Here is a 26,664-nt window from a genome sequence, read left to right as displayed (position 1 = left end):
CTGAGATAACATCCATAAATAGGAGCGGCTCCGATTTTTTAGTTGCGAAGCATACATTCAAATGCACACTACTTCACTCCTTCAAGATTTCAAATCCTTTCAGTTTGCGGGTCACATTCACTTGAGAAACATAATTGAATATTATGTGTCTAAATTGTGTTCAAATTCGGAAAGAGAAGACAGTACATTTGTTATTTTATTTGTCCAAATTGTCCGTTGTTGCGAGACGAACACAAGCGTTGATACCATCTGAGGTGTGCGCAATGCTGTTATAGCGGAGGTCCATAATAGAAGAAATGTTTCTTATGCATGGCTTAGTTTTAGCAGGGGATGTAGCTTCCGTCCGTAATAGTAGCTTACGTGTTGCCGTACCCTCCCTCCCAAGGCGAAACGGAGACGAGGAAACGTCTACTCAAACCTGACACTAATCGTGTTCCGTGATGTCACTCTTTAGCAAGAAAATGTATAATGACTTTTTATTGGTTAACCCCTTTTGCCAATTCTTTCAGCAATTCTGATTGGTTAGAGTTGGAAATCTATTTTTTCCAAACTAACGAACAAGATAGTGAACGAAATGTTTTCATGGTCAACTTTTCAGACAACAGCGATCTACGACGAGGTTTTAAGGCATGTTTGCGCGACTTTTGGGAGAGGCACATTTCAAGAAGAACAGCAGAAAGCCATAGAAATGTTTTTTGAAGGTAACGATGTCTCTGTTTCGTTACCAACTGGTTATGGAAAATCAATAGTATATCAAGCAGCGCAAGTGATCGATCGTCTCTCTTCTCTAAAAGAAACCGGTCACTATATTTATTGTGCCGCCCGTTTAAACTCTCACAGAAGACCAGGTGCACTATCTTAATGCAATTGGGCTAAGAAGCTATGGTGCTGCGAAGCTATCAAATTAAAAGCTAGTTGTTTCTTGCAGCGATTCTTTCGACTAAGAAAAGAGTCGCTCTTTCTTCATACTCGCGTCGTAACTATCTCTCACAGAAATCTGTAAAAACCTTAAGATTCTGCGGCAATGTTCCAACTTTTTCCGACGACCGTAGCGGTGTACAAATGCAAACAGAAACTGCGTGGACCTTGAAAATCTAGTTTCGTAAGCGCGGTGCTAATCAAACGTCGTCCTCTTCTCACTCTATACCAAAAAATCGCTCATAATCTTTTCCTATATCCTTAAGCAAAGTATATATTTGAATTGGGACGCTGAATTGCAAATTTAGCAGATAATGGAAAATAAATTCACTTCAATAATGTTGTTTTTCTCGGTAACCTTCACGCTAACACGTGCCACTTCGCAAAAAATATTATTAAGTGACACGGATCAGGATAAGTGACAGGTTTGCGTAGACGATCCCTCGCTTCCGTTTCACCTTGTTGGAGGAGGGTACGGCTATACGAAGGCTACCGTAGTGGCGTCTACAATTCTAGTCTTGGAAATTCCTTTTCAATTGGAAACGAAACTTTTACTTCAAACTCAAAAACGTGACTACCGATAATTTTTCGTAAATATTGCACGCATGAGATATGCTAATTAAGCTTAAGAAATAGGAAATGTAAGCGTTCTGTGTAATAACTGTTTTGTGTTCATTTTTTATTTATTTCGTGTCCTGTTTTGCAGTGTGATTTGCTGTAACAGAAGGAAAATTCCCGTAATATTTTAGGTGTAACTAATCACCGTATTTTTCTCTTTTTATCGTATAAAATAAGCATGTTCTATGTTTGCGTGGGTCTGCATAGCAATAGGTCATAGACGAGGTCAAAATGCGGTCAAAACAGCAGTGACACACTCGGCTGCACCACGTGCGCCTTTGTTTTGTTCTTACCATTATCTGACGTCATATTTGAAATAGTAAAACATGGCATCATGGAATCTATAATAAACTAAACGCATACATTTTTTTTTGTATGGATCAAACATTCGGGTAAGTTGAGCCACAGTTATCGTGCTCTTTTGGCTGAAATAGGAAGTTTTCGATTGATAGAGTTCGTATGCGTTTTTCAACCGTATTAAACTTAGTTAAAATGTTAAGATAGATGAAATTAAGAGATTCTCGCAGCTAAGAACGCTACTGAAACGAGTAGTTGTAAATAGGACCTGAAAAAAATTCAGGCCCGTACGGGATTTGAACCCATGACCTCTGCGATACCGGTGCAGCGCTCTACCAATTGAGCTAACAAGCCAACCAGGCCAGGTCTTATTTACAACTACTCGTTTCAGTGGTGTTCTTAGCTGCGAGGATCTCTTAATTTCATCTCTCCACCGCAGTGCAAATATATGAATTTTCATATATCTAAAATCTTCATGTTAAGATAGCTGACGCTTTCGCGGGCTTTATCAAAGTCCAACTCGTCTCTTCATATTCACGGATACGACCAGTAGGTACCTTTAAGTTTCCTAAAGCGAAAGGTGCTTTAGCCCTCAGATCATTCATCGTCATATCGACTAGCTGAAACGTGTTTATCGTAAATTTTTAGACGTCGGTCATAGCTGGACATAAATAAGCCGCAAGGTCGCCATCGCTATGATTAATACACAGAATTACGGCTTTTTAACTTGTAAAGTTGGAAGACTCTAACAGTTTCAACCTGAGCCGATCGCGGTTTAATCGGTCGAACCAAAGACTAGCTGGCCTAGTTTGTCCCTGAAACGGAAAACACGCAAGTAGCGTTCCTAGAAGTCCAAGAGAGAACCCTACGAGACGATCTGGGAACGAACGAAGACCGCACATGAAGATGATGTGTCCTTATTAAGTTAGGCGTCTACGGTGATGTATTCTTTTTAATTCCCATGTGTCAACACGTTTGTTATGTAATCAAGATGTTATGTAATCAAGATGTTATGTAATCAAGATGTTATGTAATCATGGTGTGATCGTGATTCACTGGACAATTTTTCAGTCTTTTTATTTCAAGCTGTCATTAATGAGGTTTTAAGTAAAACTTCCAATGTAGTTTTCCTATTAGAATCGATGCTGCGAGGAGCTGCAGTCAGTCAAACGCGTTCTGCACGTGTCCGTTCACGTGCGGCATCCGCGACCACTTGACCTTAGTTGACTTTTGAGTGTACAGGCAAACTTTGGTTAATTAATATCTTTGACTCACCTTTTGGTCCCCAGAGTCAATCTCCGAATCCATTAATTTTTGAGGTTTTCTTTAAAAGATGTTAAGGAATAGCTAGTTCTTGATTAATCAAAGCCAAGCTGTTATAAAGATGTCCGTTTTCGGGTGGTACTGATTTTAGATAATTTTGATGTATTGCGTGTTTTTCTCTAGGGTTTTTCTCGAAACCACAGCGGAACTCAGCTATTAAGGTTTGCGGGATGTCTGCAAACAAGAGTTTCACTGTAAAGAGGTTTTGAATATTTACCTTCAAATTATTGTTAATATTTTGCCGGGCGCAGTACTTCATCACAATAATATTATGACGAGCACTAAAACCAAGGACACCCTGACCAGGCATTTACTATTGCATTTAATTAGGAAATACAGAACGTGAGTTTGTCACTGATATACCACAGATTAACATCAAACCTATAAAATAAGCGGAATACAAAGGCTTAAAAATCCAGGCTCCAAATCTGGAAAACCTTTCCATCAAAGTCGGTTTGCTTTCTGTGGGAGTACGTTCGGCGCGACAAAAGATTACTGTGACCCAATCAAGCATAAACAAACACTTAAAGGACGATACAAAGGCTGTCTTAGAAGCTCTTCATGTTATTTCAAGTGTACCATGTTTCTCACAATGTCTGAAAATACTGAATGTTAAGAACTCTTTTGTACTTTTGCTGGTTTAATTGTTATATTCAAGCTAACTGAGTCAGACAGGTTTTTCACATTTGCTGGTCCGTTCGCATAAGTCCGTCGCATTTTTACTTTGGACAAGTCGCCGCACTGAGCTCTGAATCACACGTGACACATTGGTCATTATCACAAACTCACCAAGAATTCGCTTGAATTATTTGATTCCCTGGAAAAATGACGAAGGAAGGTTTTAAACGTAGACTTTCAATAACCATTTCCAAGTTTAGCCGCGGCATGTTCGATATCAGCTGCGTGAGTAAGTCAAGAGCTTTTTGTGTGGAGAACGACGAGGTTGTTATTTGTAAACGAAAGAAAACATCATGTGGGAGAACACGTGAAGATTCGGATTGTTTGGTGGAGAAGGAAGAGAAGGATTTCCTAAACACTCTCCAGCCTCACCGCTTACGAAGGAGTGCCACATTTACAGGGTTTAGTGTTCACATGATTGAGCGACTGAGGTGCATCGCAGAAGTACGTGAAAGCCACGGAATCGTTTCTCGGACGGATGCAAATTTACCAGAATCCCGAAGAAACAGGTGTCATTCGTTTTCTGGAGTAAAAAACAAAAAGGTTTTGGATATATATGACGGGAGACAGGAAACTTATATAATAGATGGGTTACTCACAACGACACTGTGTTCTACAGAGCTGTAAAAAAAGAGAAATCAGTAACTGCTGCTTGAACGATCGTTTGCCATTAAGTCAGTAAGCCAGTTGAGTTTTTGAGCCAGCAATTTGCAAACAGTGCGCAAAAATTTGGTGCTGCACTTAAGGATCAGTAGTCTGGTTAAATGTATTGTATATGTACAAAACTTGGGAACTTACACGAACCGTTTTGTTGCTACCTTAGTCCAATGTTTGAGCACCAACAAGGTGTTTTAATCATTCATGAGAGAGATAAACTAAAAACCAGAAAGAGATGTGAATGGAAAAGCCAGGCAACCGTCTGCGTCAGTGAAAATGGCAAGTAGAACAGAGAAGATGTATATTTAAGAGTGTAAGCTTTTAGATCTCATCTGAACTGTCATAGCAAAAAAAAAAAAAATGTAATTAACAAATGCATAGTTTTTTATCACATCATTTGTTTTTGGCCTTTGTTCTGTAATAACACAATCTTCAGTTGTGCGTTCTGTAATAAGAGTCTTTAAGAAACTACCGAATCGTCTCAATGTAAAATCGCTGTGCAAATGCAGATAATTAATTGAACGAGTAGCAAAGGAAAAAAAACCTGGAATCTTTACAGAATATTTGCTTCTAATGTCGAAGAATAAATCAGGAGAGTTGTACCCACGATGATCGTATAGATTTTTATTGCGTAAGTTGTTCCGTGAAACAATGTATAAGCCTCCAACCGATTGATGGTCATCGTGGATGCTGCAAGTTGATGAAGGATGTTTTGAAGATTTCATGGTGAATAGGTCTAGAGAAAATGTAAATTTGTTACTACAATCTAGTTTTGGTCATGACAAGGGTTTTTGCAGTAAATAATCGAAGACCATTTAGTATCTTGTAACATAAAAATGTTTTGCCCTTGACCATAAATCAAAATAACACTGACAAAAGTGAAATAACCGCTGAATTCCCCTTCGTAATCTTCAGTAGTGTGTTGCGAGTGTCCAACGACATAAAAGCTCGTGAATAAATTTGCAGGAAAAACTGAGTCAGTGGCACTGAACACAACAAAAGAGTCTCGATGGGGGTGATGGCTTTTACGGCTCACAAATAAAATTTTGGCCATTCTACGGCTAACGGTTAACCCATTATTTTGCGGTTAACTTCCTTTACGCCTAACGGTTAAAGCTTGTCAATTCTCACGGTTCTAACGGTTTACCTTATTGACACCCTACGACAATTATATCCTCACCAAAAGGGGTTTGTCTTGCATTCTTTTAAACACCACCATTGTCTTCGTATTTGTTACGTAATCATGGTGTGTTCCAATATTTGACTTAGTTCTGGATGCTTTATCGCAAAGAGGTATCAACGAAGTTTGACAAATACTTCCAATGTAGTTTTTCCATGCAAGAATCGCTGTCGCGAAGAGTTGTAATCTGTCCAACGCTCATGGCTCACGTGTTCTGTCACGTGCCATTCGAAAATCAGTGTGTTGGTTTTGTCTTTTGTGTTGTCTCCATTGTTTTTGCTTCTTCCAAAATGTAATGTTGAAGGCGCGCTCTGATTGACCACAAATTCTGAATATCCTTTGCTATTGACTTTCGAAGAACTCGTGCAGGACTTGTACCCGAAAATACTGTATTTAAAACCGTCTTTTTTTATTTGCTCCCTCAGTGTCGGTGTCTAGAGGTAGATTTTATTATCCACCAGTAACCACCTCCACTTCAGTGAATAGTTGTAAGTAGGAATGCAATGTCATAGATGCTTTATTGTGGATATCATATTCCGTGCGCTGAATATTTCATGGAGTAGACTTCTAACCTTAAAGTGAACCACTGACCAACTTTGGAATGAGCATTTCTGCAGTCGAGTCATGTCATACTTAGGGAAAGTTCGAAACAAAAACAGAGGTAAAATTTCCGCACAGCCCCATACTTCATTATACATTCAGTTCTTGAATAGAGAAAACAATGACTAAAACAATACATTGCCATTGGGAAAACAGATTTGTTTTACAATAGTATGGGGCTGTGCGGAAATTTTACCAAAACAGAGATAGAATCAATGTTGAGGAGGCAATTTAACGCTTCACACGTCTCGTAGGCGCGAACGAACATTTTGTAGCTCGTAAAGAGAAAAATACGGTTGTTTAGTGAACTCCCTTGAGCTCTCTCAATTGTTCATTTACCGCTTTCGATCAATCGAGGCATCTACAGTTGTTTTTAACTGTTTTTCTGAACCGGAACACCCTAAAAAAAAATGACGATGATGCAATGTTTGAAATGTCAAAGAATAGGTGCCAAGCTTACAACTTGGAATTGAAGTTTTTAGTGTGACATTCGGCGACAAGCCATGTGATATCGATGTGTGTAAGTTCTCCGTGTTGTGTTTGGCAGCCAAAAAAAACATTTGGCTTGTCTAAATAATCTCCAGTGGACCTGCTTGCCAATTAAAGTAAACCTCTTTCCGTCATAAACATGTAGAGAAAGTCAAGTCTGTTAGAAATTCAAATGATAAACTAGTAAATGAACAATGAATTAATGTCTTTCACAAATAGCAGGTAACTTAGCATGACTGGAGGCATTTACATTTACATAACTTTCCTTGCAATATCTGCAACAGACATAATCGCAAGCTAACATAACTGCAAGCTGCGCGAATGAATCTCTTACAGGATTGTAATAGGCTCAACTGCAATTTGACTTCTATGACTAGTCGAAAACAATTTTGATAGCTTTCCATGCTATACAGAGGTTTAGCTTGTCTTTTAATGAATGCAAACGTTTGACTGCGTTTACTTCAGTCATGAATAAATTTTATGTATTGTTATAAAATATATGTTTATCATCATATTATGGGTATGATGATAAAGGAATTTATTTTAACCTCACAATTTAGTGTCACCATCGAAAATTCTATTTACTTTCTGCATAATTAGTCATTTCAGTACATGCGAAGTAAAGAATATAAGGCTGCATTCATTTTAAGGATATCGTAGCGTAATACTTTCGACTAAGTAGTTCTTTATTCAATTACAGGGCACACGAACCAATCTCTTCTCAAGATTTAATCTCTTTTCTAAATGATTTGACCTTGTTCGAAGCCGACTCATCGCGTGCACTCATGCGCAAGCCAAAGATAGATCTAATTATTATTTACCTCGAGACCATGATAACCAGCCTATATTTTGATCATAGCGTTTTTTTTATACCATGATCTGATTATAACTCGGTGTGAACAAAAACCCGCAGATAGCGTTTGTTTTGTCAATTAAACCCCATCTTCAAGTTGAGTTTCTCCTGCGGTGCAATGTTCCGGGAACCGAGTCTGGACCCTTCGATAGTTCTGTTCGTATTTGTCATCAACCGTAATCACTTGTAATGTTGCTAAGGACATGCATCAAGAAACTCAGAGAGCTGCTTCGTTTTCTCCTTATTCACGCTTCCTTTCGTCCTTTTCGTCGGTCTCTGTAACACTTTCCGATAGATATTTCGATCAATATTTGGTCATTTCTTTGCCTACGGCCATCACTCAGACCCAAAACACAGGTTCTTTCCGTTGCGTTCGTCCCAGTTGTAAAGATAAAACCCCGTTGTTCGTCCGTATGCGGTTCTTTTGGTATTTAACAATCTGCTGGGGTTTTCTAGCACTCACCACCCCCCCCTAAAGACTCAGTTGGTCGTTGCAAATTTTTATGGGCGTCAGATTTTCCTCAATTCTGTTAAATTGCTATCTGAAATAACAAACAGATGTTGTGTGGGACATTGGTCTTCTCCCAACTTCTCTTGTGTATTTCACAGGTAATTCGATTTGCGCTTGGTGTCATGAGTAATTACAAGCGTAATTTCTCCCCAACCTTATTGTCATTTTTGCCTTAACAACTATGCAATTAATAATGGAAAAAAACTTTTTTTCCTTTTATTTCGAAAATTTTCTTAGACGACTCTATTCAATTTAAGTTAACCTTGATGTTCAAATGCTCTTTTGTCTCACAAAGAATTACTACCAGTAGTTAACCTTCTCTGGTGAGTGATTTGCCTGGTCAGTCAGCAATCTCCGGTTCCTCTGTCCTTCAACACCTCGATAGTGTGCTTTTGTGAACGTGCAATGGTTTCATGAAAGCGAATTAAAAGCGTTTTAGAAAGCGTAAGCGACAATGGATTGTGTCCTAGGACCAACAGTTGAGGCAGATGATCAATCAATTTTTTGTCAGATGAATGCTCTATTGTATTCTTGTGAAGCTATAATTAAATTGCTTTTTTAAAGGTAAATTAAGAAATATGAAAATGCGCGATTCTGGCTAATCAATTCAGGATACAAGAATTTTTAAAGGCATAGGAAATGTCAGAAAAAGGGCTCTCTAATGTATCCTGTCATTTACATATTAAAAGAAACGTTGGGACAAGACCCTCCAAACATCGTGATATATCCTTTCTTGTCGACGACAAATATAGACTTCGGCACTTGATGTGCGCTATCTCTTATTGACATCAGCGCCCTGTTCAAGGACGGATAACGACATCCAACAGATAAAGCGCTATCCAGCGGAGAAGTGTTATTCACATTTACTGCGCTATCCGCCGGAGAGAGATTTATCTGATGTTGGAACAACCGACGCCGTTACTACGTCCAATATATGCAGCACAAGATGCTCACCAGGGAATTTTGACCATTAATTTCTCAGATTAAGTTTTCACATTGTTTTGAGCGGTTCAGTCAATCCAGAAACTCTCTTTAGTGATTTCTGAATTATTGAAGATGAAGCAGAAAGTTCTCTCTAACTCTTTTTTTATTTTTATCTTTCCTGGGTGGTTAGATACAAATTGAACTGCGAAAGAGCGGAAAAAATACTTGAAGACGCGGCCTGAAGGCGTAATTTTCAATTGGATGAAACTAAGGTCACGTGTACTCGAACAATCAAAAGATAGGATAAAATAAGTAATTATAATTCTATTCAGAATAACTACCGATTTTGTTTGATAGGCATTTTTGTATCGTTGATAAATAATTTGAATCTATTAAGTTAACTAGAGATGAGAGACACTTGAACATGAGAAAAGAAGCTGCTGACTGTGAATTGGAGCAGATACTGTTAGCAGAAAATGTTTTTGTTCTCATTGTACTCTTTAGGAGCCTCAATTAGTTTTATGAAGATCTAAAAATCCATAGATATCCAGAAGAAGTCTTTGGAAAACTATGTCAGCGTCGCTACAGAACTTCAGCTTATTCCCTTCCCTTTGACTTTGCTGATGATTGAAAACTCGTCTTCGACTAGTCTTGAGCAGTCGGGCTTACCACGAAAAAAAAAGACACAGAGAGGCGGAGTTTCAATTCACGATGACTAATTTGATGTTGCTCAATATAAGATTTGCTGACAGGCTTGACAAGGCAATATGAAAATACTTAATTGATGTTCCGTTTAGAAAGATGCGGCAACTGATGGTTGATACGAAAGGCGGAGATCCAAACTTATAATAATATTAATTACATGGCACAACTTTGTGGTGTGCTTTATTATTGCGAACAACTGTTGGTTCATTGTATTATTTGGATCGCCTAGAAGTAAAAACAAACACCCTTTGCTTCAAAGACACAAGTGCTTGTATTGTTTACTTACACACAACAAAACATTCTTAAAGAATAGGATCCACTTGATGGTGTGACGTAATCAAATAAATAATTACCTAAATGTCGTCTTGCTGTCTCTCAGAGCCTTGGCAATGAACTAAAAAATTGTTCCACACTAAGAAGTTTAGTGCGTTAGAAACTAGTATTTCTCAATTTCTAGTTATCTTACCGATCCTATCGCGAATTTTTACTAAACAATTTTTTATCGAAAGAAATACATGTTATGAAACCCAGCCAAAGTCAATATACTTTCACATGATAATTAAGGATAATGGAATTATCAGACCGTTTGTTATCACAGGTTAAACATATCGTCATAGGTAATTAACAAAATGTTATCCGGGACATTTATTTCTAAAGAAATGCAGAGTTCTTCTCAACCTGAACAACTTTAATTTCTTTCTGCCAAACAGAAATCTCAAAATGATCTAACATGTCTAGCTGCAAACGAATTGTTTATTTCTTACGGTCAAGAGCTTTCTGAGAAATCTTTTGTTTTCTTTGCACATTAAGTCGGGCCCCTCAGGGCGAAATGATTTTCGTGACTGATTTTGTTGTCATTTTCGAGAAATATTACACAGCAGGCTCTTGCTTCACGGCGGTCTTAATAAGCTTATCTTTCCTGGTGGTATTGCGTTTAAGTAACGTTGAACCGTTCCGTGAAATGTTTCTTAAACTCGTGGGAATTGAAAGGAAGGGCATATAAAACCGTTAACAACACCATTGAGACCTTCAGCTTCAAATGATAATCACAATGTTTCCGTTAAGTCGCTGCTGTCCAAGTAAGAAATATTGTAAGGAATCAACAAAGACTGGGACTCCCACCGAACATCAGATGTTTATCCAAGCTTCCAAACGATTTTTCTGACTACGTTAATGAGCATTCATGATTACACGCAAAGGCTCATTTGTGTGGGTTTCATTTTTGCAGTTCAATGCACAGGTTTCACTCTGAAAAAAGCCTCAACTGAATCCCTCAACCACCGAGAGTGTCTTAGTTGCTTAAGACGAGTAACGGTCTCAGGGGAAGTATCATGTCATTCCATGGTGCTGGAATCTGATGGTTAATATCAAACCCGCTTTCCACAACGGAAGCAGTCTTCTTTCTTCATGCTCTTTTAAGCTCTTATGGCTATTCTGTCTACTTCAAATTTTCATGACATGTCATGCTCAGAGGCAAAATAAGTATGCTAAAACATTTACGCCAACATATTTTGGAATCCAATCGCTACATTACGCTATCAGTGTCCATCAAAGCTCCGTTGTACACAGTGATGTGGTAAGCATTCCATCCGATGGATCAACTTCGGTGTGTCTTTCATCGTGGACAGACTTACCACCATAAGAGTTCCTTCTGAGTCTTATTTCCAACTCTGGAACAACTAACAGTCCTTCGATGTTTAGTTTGAGTAGTGAGCTCGTTCTCCGCGTCACTAAGGGTGGTTTTACTGGGGACGTTGTGTCGGCTTTCTTGAGGAATATTTGTTTCTGAAGGCTGGATTCTTCCTGTTTTGATTTGTTACCCAGTTCGTTACTGTTTGACAGATCCTGGCCGTCTAAACTCAATGTAATGGTCACCTTGTCACCCGGGTGAATAACAGGACTGCTCATTGTTCTACAGGTCTCGATAAATGCTGGTATTAAACAGGTCTACTTAGGGATATTTCACCTTAGCCTTTCGTCTGTACGTGATCTACAACTTGACGTGATGTCGACCATGTACACCTTAAACTTTGATAATTGTTGATTCTCAATTACTCCGCGATATGAAATCCTTTCTCCAAACTTTTCCAACCGACATCACATCAGAAAGGCGACACTATAAGGTTTTGTAGATGAATTATCAGAAATGATGTCCTTTGCACCTTTTCACCGCCTCGTTAATGTTGATTTTAATCAGCTAGTAACCACAGTTCCACTTTTAAGTGGCTTTTGGCAGTCATGTGACCAATCCCTATCTCTGACAGATCGTGTCATCTGCAAAGTGACGTGACTTGTAGAAAGATAATGTTTTCTTAAAAAGAAATAAATATTTTCTTAAAATATTAAAATCGTTGTAGGCCTTGAAAGTAATACAAAGCTGTTGAATAATACCTTTTGTTTGTTGAACAAGAGCATTCTGAGATGCTTGCATATTTGAATAGTAATATTGAAATTTTTGGCCAATGTCTCTCCTCTATCTGGATGTGTGACAATGTTTAATTGATGAATGCTTATTTAAGTTAACGAGGGTAACTAGCAAGACAGCAGTGTAGTGTTTTGTCTTCTCAATAAATAAAAGTCGCATTCCATTCATTAGATTATCATAGAAAAGAAAACAGAATTGAGTGCGACTACATGCAGACAGCTTTAAAAGAAACTAAACTTTCTTATAAAGATTGGATAAAATTATTTTTGATTTTCTTCCAACCATGGCCTAAGGGCGTTTGCATACTTGATATTTGCATGATTTTATTAGATAATTGAATATTTAATTAATCAGGAAATAACTGTAACGCAAAAAGCATGCATTAAAATAGCGCTCAGTTTAAGTGCTCTGAAGAGAAACCTAGATTCCTGTTGAATGCGCAAATGTAACCTAAAAAATAGCCTTTAAGGACAATGAGTGGCAACAGATTAAAACTAATTTGATATTAAGTTCCGGCTTTGCCAAGCTCAGTTCTTTTTTCCTCATATTTCGTTCCTTGAATAAATTATAATTTTGTCATATCTGTTTTTCAATTTTTCTCTTCGATTTAAATTTGCATGGGATGGAAAATATGGAAGCGATCCTGTCAGTTATGAACACTAGTGGAAATAAGGCCTCGTACGGGATTTGAACCCATGACCCCTACGATACCGGTGCAACGCTCTACCAACTGAGCTAACACGCCAACTGGGAACTGGTTATTATATGTTGGTTTCAAATAAACCCTCGAAGTGGCGCATGACAAGGAAATCTTGGGGAGTTAATTAAACCTGACACTGTGAGTCCTCTACATGGGCAGGCATTATTTTTATCTTTATTAACAAAATGTTTAAAAGTTTGCTTTTAGGATAAAACGATTTTTTTCTCTGTAATGCGGTTAAGTGTATAGTTAACCTCCTCATAACAACAGTGAATCTTTATCCTAATCCTCTCTCTCCTTATTTAAGCTTGGATTAAAAAAAATTTTAGAAGAGGTTACAGATTTCTCACGGACACGAACCTGATGTTTTCAAGTGCAGATTCAGTTGTAACAAGCGGAAATTGTGGCATTTGTATTTAATCATGTCAAAGTGCTTGTGCACCTACAAAAGCAATTTTTCATTTCCTAGTTATGATTGATACTGAGCTGAGACATGAATAAAATCACACCACGTAGCCGCGGCAATATGAGCTTTCCATTGAAAAGTATTATTTGATGATGCTGTTATTTCGGCTCATTTGTATTAAACAAATCGTTCAAAAAATAAATCAGTAACTGTCATTAAGTAGAGCAAGAGAGACAAAATAGATCCTGATATGGGTCGGTTATTTTAAGAAAGCTTACCCGTTGCTTAACCCTTTACTGCCCGTGGGAAATGCCAATTTTTTCTTAAACGAGAACGATGAACCAATAGACCTACGTTTGAAATATCATTTAGAAGGTATTTTCGACTTGGCTATGTGACTCTACAGTTTCTCCAGGGAAAATGAAAACTTTAAATTAAATAAAACTCGAAGATCCGCCTGACTGATAAGTAATTTTCCACTCGGACAGCCTCAGATTTCCCTGAAAAATGGTCTAGCTAGTTTTGTGTTACATTAATATAAGCTCGCATCTTTTCTCGTCACTCGAAAACGTATTCCTTTAAATAGAAAGAAGCTTGAAAATAATAACTCGCTGTGGAAAAGAAAACCAATTAAAAAAGATTAAATAAAAAACTTCCGGTTATGCTTAAGGATGAAAGAGAATGACACGGATTGTAAACAAAAGCAAAGGATGGAAGAACAAGAAAGATAAACCAAGAAGAAGTAAAAATGGCTGAGGATGAAGAATATTGAGATGGACGGTAAATCATTATGTCAGTTTGGTAAACTAAAAAAACACTAAAATAGGCGATAAGATACCAAAAAGAAACATTTCATTTCATTTCATTGACGAGAAAAGATGGCGTTGGTCGAAATGGATTGCTTTGGTTTTCAAGATACACACACCAGGGTTTTTTAAAATTTGTATATATATATATAAGAAAATATATATATAAAATATAAAAATACATCAAAAAATATATTAATAAGAAAATCTATCCTCCAAGCTTCTTAGGCATGATGAGAAGTTGTAATGAGCATACGGTTCCTTACACATGAAATCAAAATGAGAAAATGAACCGATATCACTTCGAGGATTGCACTAGAATTTCAGTTAGTACTGAACACGAGAGGTATTATGGGCAAATTTCGGGTCATAAAAGTAAACCGGGGGCTTAAAACGGATAAGAGAAATGAAGCCCTTGATAATTATCGCCATAGTACGAAAGCAAAATCCATTGATTATTTGATGTCACGTGTAAGATGTGACGTCAAACAATACTTTTCTGGAGGTGTGAAGTAATGAAAACAGTGCATGCCAGCTGATAAATCTGCCCGTTTTTTACAAATGACTAATTAGAAAGAATTTCAGATGCGAGTCCGCCGCATGTGCGTTCTATCGGCTTTATTATGTTTAAAGATAACGGCAAATTTCCTCACAAGGTGTATTGTTACAGTTACAACAACAAGCAAAAGCATAAGGATAACCTTGCTATACTGAAAATGTTCATACGTTAATATTCCCATATTCCAATACAGGCTTGTAGGTTAAAGGTTTCGCCAAAAGATAGTTGACATTCAGCACTTTATAAAAGTTCACTTTTCCCGGAAGACTACATGCGTGCGTGCGTCTGAATGTTTACGAGCATGTTAAGTCTTGGTAGTGAAAAGGATAGCGTGTTGGAGAGGTGTAAATAACCAATGCGTTCATATGAGCTTGTAAATTTAGCCAGAAGATCCTATGTACGTTTTGCCAAAAGTGGATCTTTTACTTGCCTTTTTTCAAACCATACAATTTCACGACACTAAGAATATGTCTCAGCTTAAAAAATCGATTGCAACAGGAGGGTCAGCAGTAATCAAGACGGTGTAGATTGAGCAGGATTAACTCGCTTTGCGCATGAAGAATGTTGTCCAAATGGACGGCTGAACAGTTTATTCTCATCAGTTAATTCATTTGGTCATTATTTGATTCTACTACTCGTTCTTTTACTCCATACTATAGATTTAATTTACTCAAATTAACATTTTAAAGCCATTTTTCAATGTTCGAAATAGTGCCGTTAGTGTGTTATTCAATCTATGCATCTGTCACGAGTAGGCGACACCTAGGATAAGAAAAAATATAAGTTAGGACAATGCTACTTGCTACTTGTAATTTCAGCTCCCTAACGGCAACTAAATGCTGACCTTAGCAATGTAAACGAATGTTTGTGTTTAGCTTACAATGCTAACACGTGATAATCTTTGGTCACAGCTAAATGTAATCTTATCACAAATTTGCTTATCAGTGTTCTGAGAGACTAGGGTGCAAATTCCTTCAAAGCCTGAATTTTTGGAAAAGAAAACGACTGTTTTTAGTTTACGATGCTAACACTTGACAATCTTTGGCAAAATGAAGTATTATCAGAAATTTGGTTATCAGTGCTCTGGGAGACTGGGGTGCGAATTACATCAAAGCTTACATTTTTCCTCAGGCTGGCACTATTCGCAATTCATAGAAAGAAGAGTGATGCAAGGTTTCTAAGCCAATCACAGTGCGAATTGAGGAAACAACAAAGCAATCACGCATACTGTCAGCAGTTATTAGGAAATTGTTCTAGATATGGGAAATACACCTTTGAACTAAAGGTGTTTTATAAATGGGGAGGGATTTGAAAATCACAGCTAGTAGAGGATCCATCGATGGAGTTTGTTGAGTATTCCTCCTGGAACTAATTAATGGGCCATTTATCGAATAAGAATTCCTAGAAAAGTTTAATATTAAAATCCCTCGTACCCGTAAGGGGCATCTTCGGGTTGTAGGCCTCAATCACTGAATTGAATCGGGTGAGATTTCGAGTCGCCTCGGTATCCATTAATAGCTACAAAATATTCAACGGCTTTTAAACATCATAGACCATTGACGATGATTTTATCTTTACTTCGAGCACTCACTGAAAAGCACCAGACATCAAGCCGACTGACTGAAGTGATATCGACAGAGAGATGTTCCAGATAAGGATGGACTGCTCGGAACCTTGGCATTCAAATTCTGAAATTGCTAGTTCATTTACTAAAACGAATGCTCACAATTTAAGTGAATCCTTTAGACTTTTTTGCAGCTTGAGTTTTACCAAGGTTTCATCAGACCAATTTAAACTTTTCTTTTGAACAGACCACTTAAGCTGATATTCAATTGAAGGTCAAGAGGTTTGAGGTAGGGATTGATGTACAAACTAAATGCCGAACTTAAAACGCTGAGGCAAACATTCCAAGCGTTTGAATCTGCTCGGATGTATTTCATTTTCTTAAACCTTTTCATGAAGGCTAACGATGAAAACCAGAGGAAATTCCAAAATAGTTAGATAATCGTATCCGCGATATCTGATATTTCTCAGCGTCTTGCTGGCATGGATATGAGATGTCCTATCAGAGATTAGGTCGAAAATATGTATGCTTTTGCATCACGCGGAAGTTTTAGAGTCTTTCCGGTTGGATGTAAGATGTTTCTTTTGAATCTCCTTTGCGGAATGGGTAGTTTAGGCACATTTGTTATCGGAATTGTCTTTCACCCAAAGTTAATACAAGTTTTTGTGGCCTTGCAAAGGAATGCAATTGAGGGAAGTTCTCAAATAACTCACGCAAGCTTAGTTTCTCAATCCGGGTTATGACAGGAGTAAACTCCAGTCGTCAACGTTAAGATGAGTAAGCAGCCCTGTAACTAGTATTTCTGGCAGTCATTCGTCTATAAGCAACACGAACCATATCATCGCTGAAGCTCTGCAGCTTCAATATTAACGATATTATGAAAGCCCTTGCTCCACACTAAAGGTATCTGTTCCTTTGTTACTTTAATTATTAATTTATTATTATTGAGCAAGTTTGGAATAGTAAGAAGAAATTAGAATGGCTTTTTTTCGGCGTTTAATCGATCAAGATCGAACCAGAATTCCACAAAGGAACGAAATGACAGATCATAAACAGTTTCGCGCCAAATGTCAGTTACATGCACACTTTGTTACAGCTTAAATGAGCAATCTGCTTCGCAAATCTTTGGTTATTTTGAAATCATTTCACGTCCTTCAAAAGAGTTCTTAAAAGATTACCTTCTGACAGATGAGGAAGAGTCTCACGCTGATAATCCTCCTTTGCGTGACTTCGATTTACCGTCCGTATGCCACTACCTTATCAGCGAAATAGTTATTTGATCAATTTTAATGGAATTAGGAGCTATTTATGTCCTCCAGCTGTGTTGTGATTGCAGCGTCTAGAGCGAGGTCACGCGAAAGACGAAAGAAGTCACTTGAACCTTTCTAAGTACTGCAACCTGACACCAGGCATTATTAATTGGCCGTGCGTCACGAAACACAATACACAGCTTGTGTTTTGCCTGATTGAATGTCTATATTCACAACGAAAAGCTCTTGGCCCGGCCGTGATCGTTGTCTCATTTGTCTGGTCTTCAATTGAAAAACACTCAAAAGCTCTTCGCCTAGAATAGACAATTCTTCAGACGATAAATATCTCGACGAAACGATAGATCTACGGACTGGTAACAGGAATGGAAAAGGAACTGATTGGTTCGCGTTGTTCGAGTTGATATTTGCTGTTCGAAAACTTGCAGTCTTTTGGTTGAGTGATATATCAAGAACGGAATCTTACCAAAACAGTCCAAGACACAATAGTGTACAATATAAACAAGAACCTATATACTTAGGTTGTTATTCGAGGTCATTGGCGTAGATGTCTTTTCAAGGGGAGCATCTGGCTGCCTTTTAAATGGATTCTGGAGAATGAAACAAGACAACCGTACAGTTATGACATCCGCAGTTCGTCGACTCGGCCAAGAGATTTCTAAACTTGGGCTCCGGATGCGTAATCGATCTCCATCTGGCAGTGATAGTGATGTGTTCTCTTCCACGGATGAATTAGCAGGTAAGAGCAGCTTGGACGTTCAGTCGGAGAACACTTTGTCCGAGGATAATTTGGAAAACGATGGAGCCTCAGGATCGAACAGTGTTGAGCAACTAATTACACAAAGACGGCATTCGAGGAATGATCTGGACGAAGACGTGGAATGTAAAGAGCGCCGAAGCTCTATCAAAGCTGCGCTACGGCCAGTTCTTTCTCGGAAGGCTCGCTCTGATTTAGCAAAATACACACGTCCAAACCAAGACCTTAATCTTAAGCAATTTGACGAGCGGAAAGGAAGCTCCGCAAATGGTTTTAGTGAGGAAAGTCTCAAAGAAAATAATGTCGATGGCCTTGGAACCGACAAGAACGGAAAGGGTGAGGAAAGATCTTGTGAAATGTCTTCCGCGACATATCGTGTTGCAGTTGGAGAGAGTCAGACCGAGGAACACGACGACAAAAAGATAAAAGCGAAACGACCGAGGCGTCCCAAACGAAGTAAGTCTTTCACTGGTTTGTTGAACTGGAGACACGGAGCTAAGCAACCTAATAAACAAGCGAATGGGAACGACAGCGGCAAACCAGGTGCACGAAAACTGGTACGAACTAGAAGCAATTCGTTTAGTGGCAACGTGGACAGCATTCGCAGCACTAAGAACGCAATTTCTAGAACGTTACCAAATCATAATTACATGGCAGAAGATGTAAACGAAACAAACGGAAATAACACGGCCAAACTATGCCCCCAAATTTATGTTACTTCTTCCTCGAACGGCGAAGAGTGCGCAAATGGAAAACGCTTAAGCTATATGGCCTTAAAAGGATTTAGATTTGAACAGGGTATGATTGAGACAGATCTGTGTTCAACTGAGCTTTGAAAGGTTTGCCATTCAATACTTGAAATCGAGAACAAGAATATGTGATGTTACTTTGATAAGTTGATGTAAGGCTGGCATAGACTGAGTTGCCTTAGTACTTGACCCGTGCGACTTGAAATTGATAAATAAATTGTCTGTTGTCTACGCTGTGGCGAGCTGAAATGTAGTTTCTGGTGGAATACGGACGGTCTATCTGGAATTACAGCAGAAACTTGATTAAATCTTATGCGATTTATTAATGTTTAGATCCGGATGTTTGCATGGCAAAATCCTTGATTAGCAAAAGCTCTAAAAGAGCCGAATTTATTGACAATAAAAGGGTCAAGGAGTTGTAATCCGTTCTGGATGTAAATGATGCCTCAGCAGTCAACTGGAACTGTTTGTTTCTTTGAAGAAGTTACAACCACTTCGACTATGCGAGGTTTTTTTATTGCCTAATCGTGTAATGCATTTCTAAGCAGGTCAGTCGAAATGTTGACCCAAATTCGAGCAGTCAAATTGTATAATAGTTTTACTCAGAATGATGGATCATGTCTTATCACATGATCTTAAGCTTATCTATGCCGACTAGTGTTATCCTATCATAAATAACTTATCCTTTACTTTTGTACACATCTAAAAGGAAGATCTAACTTGTACACAAATAAAACATTTGTTATGTTACTTAGAAAGCGGTTTGAGGCCAATAATCAATTAACCACCCCTGGTTTCCTGAGCGAAATCAGTCAACTGTAAGATCTAAATTTGTAACATTCACATTTTCAGAGAAGCGGAAACGCTTCATGCCAAAAGAATCGAGCGTGGTTTTATAAAACTGTCTCAAGCTGTTACAACTGATCTTTTGAAACATCTATTGAAGAATTGCTGCTTTGTACGAAATAAAGTGAAGAGAAAACATCCCGGGATTGACTTTTTACAAGTGTCGTGACGCTCTCCACGGTTTTCGATTCCTAATAATAAACTTGAAACTCCATTAACACTCGGCCTTGTCACAGAATGCTCAGAGTAGAAATTCTCATCAGGAATCCTTTGACTGGAGTAACGAGGACTTAGTTACATTTTCATAAAAGTCTTTGAGTTAGTTGTATAGATAGTGTTTAGAGAAATTTAATGTGAATAGCTCTTCAGAGCATAACGTAAGTATAAAACTGATAAACATAGAGGTTCTGCTTACATCCCTGGTCAAATTCAATAAATCACTCTAGACAGAAAAGTGTCAAGAATGATTGGGAGACTCCTGGAAATAATTACACTTTGATTGAACGCCTGGCAGCTACGATTTTTATCCGTTTAAGAATCAGTAGAAGTGTAGAAAATGGCATTTCCTCCACTAAATCATTCAATTACTTCACGGAGCTACATCATTATAACTTTAATTGGATGAGGACTTTTAGATAAAAGTTTACTCGGGCAGAAAAAAACCCCAAAGGGGAAAGAGTTAGTGGAAGAGAAGTACGGATGGAGAAAATTGGCCAGGATTACAAAATGCCGAAGCAGTGAAGGAGTTGTCTTTTGAAAGCTCCCCCCGTAGATGTCTGCATTGTCAGACATTGAAATCCCTTCGCACGATGTTTTTGATCACTACGTCAGTGAAAAAAAAAAATTGCTTGAGATCAACATCCTTTATTTACTCAAGGGTTGGCATGCTTTCACGTTTGTTCTAGTCAAGTTTGACTTTGGTGAAATTTTCAATCATCGTTCAATCCTGATCGTTACAGTTCAGAAACATGTTCCAGTATTGCACTACGCCTTACGTTTAGGCATGCAGTAAACAGCTTGTGTATGTCAACAACACAATCGTAACTTAAGTCATATGTCACCAAAAGAACGCAGCAAAATGGAAGAAAGATCAAGAAACATAATATTACGACTTCCACTCTTCAATCATAATTTTGATGGCACGTTTTCGACTCCGTGCTCCTTTGTCGTTTCATAAACTCAGTAAAAAATATAAGAACACTCTCCGTGAGAAGGATTAGGATTTAAGAAGAAGAAAACCCATCAAATTAACCAATGTGACAAGCAATAACTTTGGTGTGAATTTTATGAGGGACAGGTACACTTTTGGTCAACGTTAACTTAATGCCATCATTAAAAGGAGAAAGTCTCCTTAGTCGCTCTCTCTGAAGAGGTGCACGTAACGATAAGAAAAGTGATAATTCGATCATGACATGGGCTATTTCTGGCATTTTGTAAATGAATCGTCGGAGTGGTGATAAGCGCCGGCGATGATTCTTGTTCTTACAGATTTTGATGTATAGGAGACTAAATCTGTAGATTCAAAATTACTCATAACAGAGTCGATCTATGATCACCAATAGAATCTTTGAAACTTAACAAACCTCAAAGGTACTTTTGAGCGAGAAAGGATTTACTTGAGAAGTTGCTTTTACGTCAGAGACTCCTCGATCTCTTCTGAGATGTTCATACGACTGAGGGCGAAATGGTGTCGTCGACAACAGAGACTGATTTTGGACATTCCGAGCGAAAATCATCATAAAAATACTTTTTTCAGAAAGTTGTGTTCAGCTCATCGAAAAGTTAGGACCTGTTACCGAACATATTTCCTTTTATGTATACCCAGGGCCGAAGCACGCTTTGCAATTACCATGACAACGTATAGTATCCCAGGATACTATCCTACTACGTAGGATAGCATCCTGGGATTTGGCCTATCGACCTTGTTTTTGTTTTATTTGTTCAGTGGTTTTCCTTTTTTAATGTGGTCTGTGTCTTTACTTTGAATAGTCTTGCAATTCAAGCACCAAAAATAGGAATCAAAACGTTGCAGACTGGTTTTTGAGTGAGAATATTCATTACAATGCTGAAGATTTAGATACTCCAATGAGGCTGTTTAAGATGCGGGCACTTTCGAGGAATGAGTGCTCATCAAAATCACAATATTTCCCGTGTTTAAACCATTTACGAGGGTAGCACCGATTGTAAGTATTTTCCTCAAAACATACCGATCTAATTAACTCGAGAAAACACGTTTTTCATTTGCGAGGAGGGATCACTCCCAATATAATTACAGTCGGATGGCCTCCTAGAAAGGGGGCGGGACTCTCTTGAATAGGATCCATGTGATACTATATTCTTGATGCTCAATAATCACCACTTCACTTAAAGCATAAAAAATTTACATCGATTTAATGATCGTTTTCGTCCATATCATATTGTTAAAATTACCATCTCAAATACGATTAGTAACCCTGAACTCCCAGAATTGATCAACAAGTAACCTCTCCTTATATATCTAAACATTATCCAGCAAACAGGTTATAAGAATATTCAAACTTATCAGGTTGGGGTTGTTATCTTGATCTCAAACCAAATTCTCCTAACTTATCTAAAGGAAAAGTGTGGCAGTTATAGGGGAGAATTAACAATCAGATCTTGGGAGTTGAAGGGTAAAGGCAAAACACCCTTTTGACTTGAAAATCGATTTCGTAATTTACCAATCACCCAAAAAGTCGACATTTTCAGTTGCAAGATCTGTATATTCGTCACAAAATAGTTCGCTCAAGGTCATGCAATTACCTATTGCCTTCAAATAAATGAAGAGATCTGATTGTGGCTACCACAGGCGGAGTGGAGGAATTGTTAGGTAAAAAGAGGGGGAAAAAAGGCCAGAAGAAACGCGGTTACTGGAGAGAGGTCTTAAAGAGGAGGTAAAAGAGAGAGCGGCACTAGATAGAGGGTTTATCGAACATAGAGTATTAAATAAGGAAAGAGGGGTCTAGGAGGAAATGGCTGCTAGGAATGCAATATCAGAGAGATGGGATATGAGAGAAAGAGAGGTTAATAGATTATGGTATCCAAATGTAGAAAACACCTAGCGGACACCTCGTTTGATCCCCCCCTGGAAGACTTAAATTTGGCGTAGACGCTCTCACCTCGAAACTTTGTTTTTCAGTGTGTTTATGTCTGACAATTTTATTTATGTTGATGATGGCTATTCTTGCAAAGTGTAATTGGATGTTGAGTTAATCTTTACGAAGAATTTAACTTTTGTTTGGGACTGCTCTGAAACGTACGGGAAAGGTCAATCGTGGGGGACTTACATATTTGATATGACTTGGCAGAACGCGGCGTCTGAGAGGGATCTTTTAAATTTACCAGTCTGTGTTTCATATGAAATTCTGTCAGATCAAATTCTCCATCCAAATATTTAACTCCGGCTTTGATCGAATCATCGCAACCGAATAAAACGCATGGAGGTGATACAGCAGCCTGAATGAAAAATGCTCTCCTTCCGTGATTTTCGCTTTCGCCCACACAGACGTAAAAAAAGCATTTATAACCGCAAAGTAATTCCTATTTCTTTCAGCAGAGTTATATTTTTAATTAAGTCTGAAGTAAACTCCTCATGCGAGAAGTACGTATCAGTGTCATATGAATAGAAGCTAGTCAATTGATGAAATTGAAAAATAAGATCAGTTTCGAATACTATCAGGTTTTGTTTGTCTGTAGGATTATAGCAGTCGTAAATTGGACATTTATGACTAGTGTATAACCTACAGGAAACGGTGATTGACAAATTTTGATAGCGATACTAATTAGCGAATGGTAAAGTTTTAACAAACAACAATTTATATAAACTATTTGTTATTCATCCCTTTTTATATTAATTTAAAGCTGTCGAGTACTATTAAAGTTTCCACTGACCTCATTGTCCTCCTACAGATCAGTTGAGCACAGGTCGGTTTCTCTCGCAGCCGAGTTGAGGAACTCACTCCACGAACTGCTCCCTTTCAATACCTCCGTAGGGCTAATTCTCAAATTCCCGATGGTATAAATATCGCTCCACGAGAAGCTTCTTTTCCTTCGCGGTGGCGTTTTGTTTCCTCTCTTTGTAGTTGTAGTGGTTGTTTCAGAGCGGCTTATAGCTGAAGCCTGTTTAGGATCCTCCATTAAACCCTTTGTTTGATCGTTTGCCAGCTGTTGTACTGTGTTCGCCTGCTCGACTGTTGTGATTGGTTGCGTTAAGTGAGAGGTTCTGTCCACTACTTCGGGTGGTTGAATGCAAATTGTAGGAATCACAAAGTTATTTTGCTCTAATTTTAAGCCTTCAATCTGGGAAGGCGGCTGACTAACCTTAGTGCAATTGTCGTCCTGGTTTAATCTTTTGTCGTTCTCGTTACTTGTAAACAAAGTGCCGCAATTTGAGTTACTTTTTTTAAGCCGGTTTTTTGTTCTAAGCAGGATCTGAAGTAAGGTTTGCGTGTCGTTTTCTTTCTTTAACACTCTTGGCAGGGAGAACGATCTGGTTCTTCGAAGCTCTTCCCCACTTTGACCAACAGAAGGACGGTTCTCGAAGTTAGCGCAAGGAATGCTTTCAGCTGACCCTCCAATCTCCTGTTGCATAGAAATATTTTTCAAACAAATATGACCATCTTTTCTCTTACGCATTTTTTGTCTCACTGTGGCCATTTTTGAAGTGGTAATACGACGGAATTACTCGTAGAAAAGTACTCTCTGATGGGCTCAACGATAGATGTTGCTAGTATACCTTTGACTTCAGTTATTTAAAGAAAATGACATTCAAGTCACATGCTAAAAGTCACGCAAAGATCTACGCGTGTGATAGATAACCCAAATTTCCTTTCGATTAACGAACAACGCCTGGTTTCCTGTGCTCAAACGATCCGCCCTCTTTTGATGCTGTTATGTGGTCAAGCGTACAGATTGATTTTCTGTTACACCACGAAGTGGCATGGCGAAACCAGCCATCTTTCTGTTTTTGAATTAAGTTAAAGAGGATTGCACTGTTAACACCTTGTCAGGAAGTTTAAGGTCAACAACAGCAAATGCAGTCTACTGTTGTTTTTAAAAATCGAGAGGGAAAGAAAAATCTTGATTTTCTGAATAGAGGACTTAAATTGCAACCAGTGGCCACTATGACTACGATTTCATCGGCAGCAGCTGAGTATAAACGAAAGTAAATGTTAAGGAGAAAAACAAAATACTGTCAGACTCTTCATCAACGTTCATAACTTCCTTTAATTGATAAAACATGAGGTAATATAATATATCAATAACCATCGTGCTAATATAGGTGTAGTTAGCTGTAATTGAGAGGTAATGGTTGCATTAAGTTGTTTGAGAATAACGTTTTGCGGATGAATTGAGCACCTCTGGATTACACCTCATGCCATTTTGTGTCTATAGTTCCTAATGCGATTCAAGCTTCAGTCACTTTTTGGAGCAGACGGATATCTTAGAATAAGTTTCTGAAGAAACTGTGATGCTTGCTTTGACAGAGGTATCACAAGATAATTTGTTTGAATTAATACTTTGAAGTGGCCATCTTATTAAAAGGATTCTTAAGCTGACGTTACGAGAGTTAGCCCTCCGTCAGAGCTCAGACGATGGCCAATTCAAATTATCAACACAATCGATTTAAGCAAACTATCTATATGGATACCCTGGTTGACGCAGGAAGTTTAAGTACAACCCATCCGTCCTGTCAACAATATGAGCTGCCACCATGTTTAACTGAGTTATTGTTTCAAAATTCGCTTTGAGCAAGCTTAGTTAATTTAGACTAACTTTGACTCCTTATGACGTATTTGGTGTCATCTTAAGCCGCGCTCAGAACATCTTTCTGAAGGATATATATATATATATATATATATATATTAAAAAAAAAAAAAGTCGTCACGACTTTCATGGTCCGCCTACGATTTCTCGAATGTTTAACGTCATAGAAAATCACTTTTAAGCTTCCGACGGAAACTTCGGAATAACACCATAGTCACGGATTAGGCAAGTTTACCTTAAGCCTTAAGTAGAAGATTGCCAATATAAATATTATTATAGCAATTTAACATATAACTTCTCCCTATAAGGCCAATGATTCATTATCTAGCAACCATGTAATGAAAACGGCTTATTCGATTGTGAAACATTTTAAACGGTCGGATCTTCTGCGAGTTGCGTTGTTTTTTCACGAGGTTCGTAGTTATGGGCGAGAAAAAAATACGAGCAGTGAGCAAAATTTTCGCGCTTATTATACGTCAAACCATTGAATATGTGATTTATTATTCCACCGTTATTCACTTTTCTAGTATTTTAGCTTATAATTATAATTTCGACGGACTAATCCGAGCATTGTATCGATCGCTTGAGGCGTGGGCGAAAGTGCGGGAAAACAACACAAACGAAACTATTAAACTAATTAAAAAAAAACTGACGTACTTAGAAGTTCTTTGCTCAATAGGAAAAGGCTTATACACCGGAAATAAGCAAAGCTTGGAACCTTCACTGGGCCCATTATCTTTTTCTACTTTCCGTCTTTATTTTGCCTTGTACTATACCGTGGAATGTTTTTGCATTCCGGTGCTCTAATATGTTAGAACTGCGAAATATAAAAATAAATAAAAACGGGTACACGTATGAGGCAGTGGGTGTTATATTCGATGATGCCAAATCCTCTTTACTAATTTACAATGAAATGATTGGCTAAAAAGAACTATGAATCAGATCTCGAGAGTTTCACGGCAATTACATAGAGTAAACGTGCCTTTGGTTTTGTTTGTTGGTTTGTTTTTCGCTCAGGGGCCGACGACTCACTGCACATTGGGTTTG

The 26,664-nt window shown here is 38.1% G+C and overlaps 2 protein-coding genes across 2 annotated transcripts; one reads left to right on the top strand and one right to left on the bottom strand.

Moving 5' to 3' along the window:
* Nucleotides 1–14,702: 14,702 nt before the first annotated feature.
* LOC131798150 (uncharacterized) lies at nt 14,703–24,704 on the bottom strand. Its single transcript, XM_059115800.2, has 2 exons — nt 23,743–24,704; nt 14,703–15,411 (listed from the first exon to the last, which is right to left on the bottom strand). The coding sequence occupies exon 1, from the start codon at nt 24,505–24,507 to the stop codon at nt 23,755–23,757; it is 753 nt and encodes a 250-aa protein (XP_058971783.2). The 5' UTR covers nt 24,508–24,704; the 3' UTR covers nt 14,703–15,411; nt 23,743–23,754.
* Nucleotides 17,615–20,149, top strand: LOC131798149 (uncharacterized). Its single transcript, XM_059115799.2, has one exon. It carries the CDS (start codon nt 18,079–18,081, stop codon nt 19,072–19,074), a length of 996 nt encoding a protein of 331 aa, XP_058971782.1. The 5' UTR covers nt 17,615–18,078; the 3' UTR covers nt 19,075–20,149.
* Nucleotides 24,705–26,664: the final 1,960 nt, after the last annotated feature.

Source organism: Pocillopora verrucosa, chromosome 12, assembly GCF_036669915.1.
Source record: "Pocillopora verrucosa isolate sample1 chromosome 12, ASM3666991v2, whole genome shotgun sequence".
In the NCBI taxonomy this organism is placed as follows: domain Eukaryota; kingdom Metazoa; phylum Cnidaria; class Anthozoa; order Scleractinia; family Pocilloporidae; genus Pocillopora; species Pocillopora verrucosa.
This window is presented reverse-complemented; position numbering and strand designations above follow the sequence as displayed.

Excerpts from the sequence above, each read along its gene's own strand:
- LOC131798149 (XM_059115799.2), top strand. The coding sequence starts at position 18,079 with ATGAAACAAGACAACCGTACAGTTATGACATCCGCAGTTCGTCGACTC.
- LOC131798150 (XM_059115800.2), bottom strand. The coding sequence starts at position 24,507 with ATGGCCACAGTGAGACAAAAAATGCGTAAGAGAAAAGATGGTCATATT.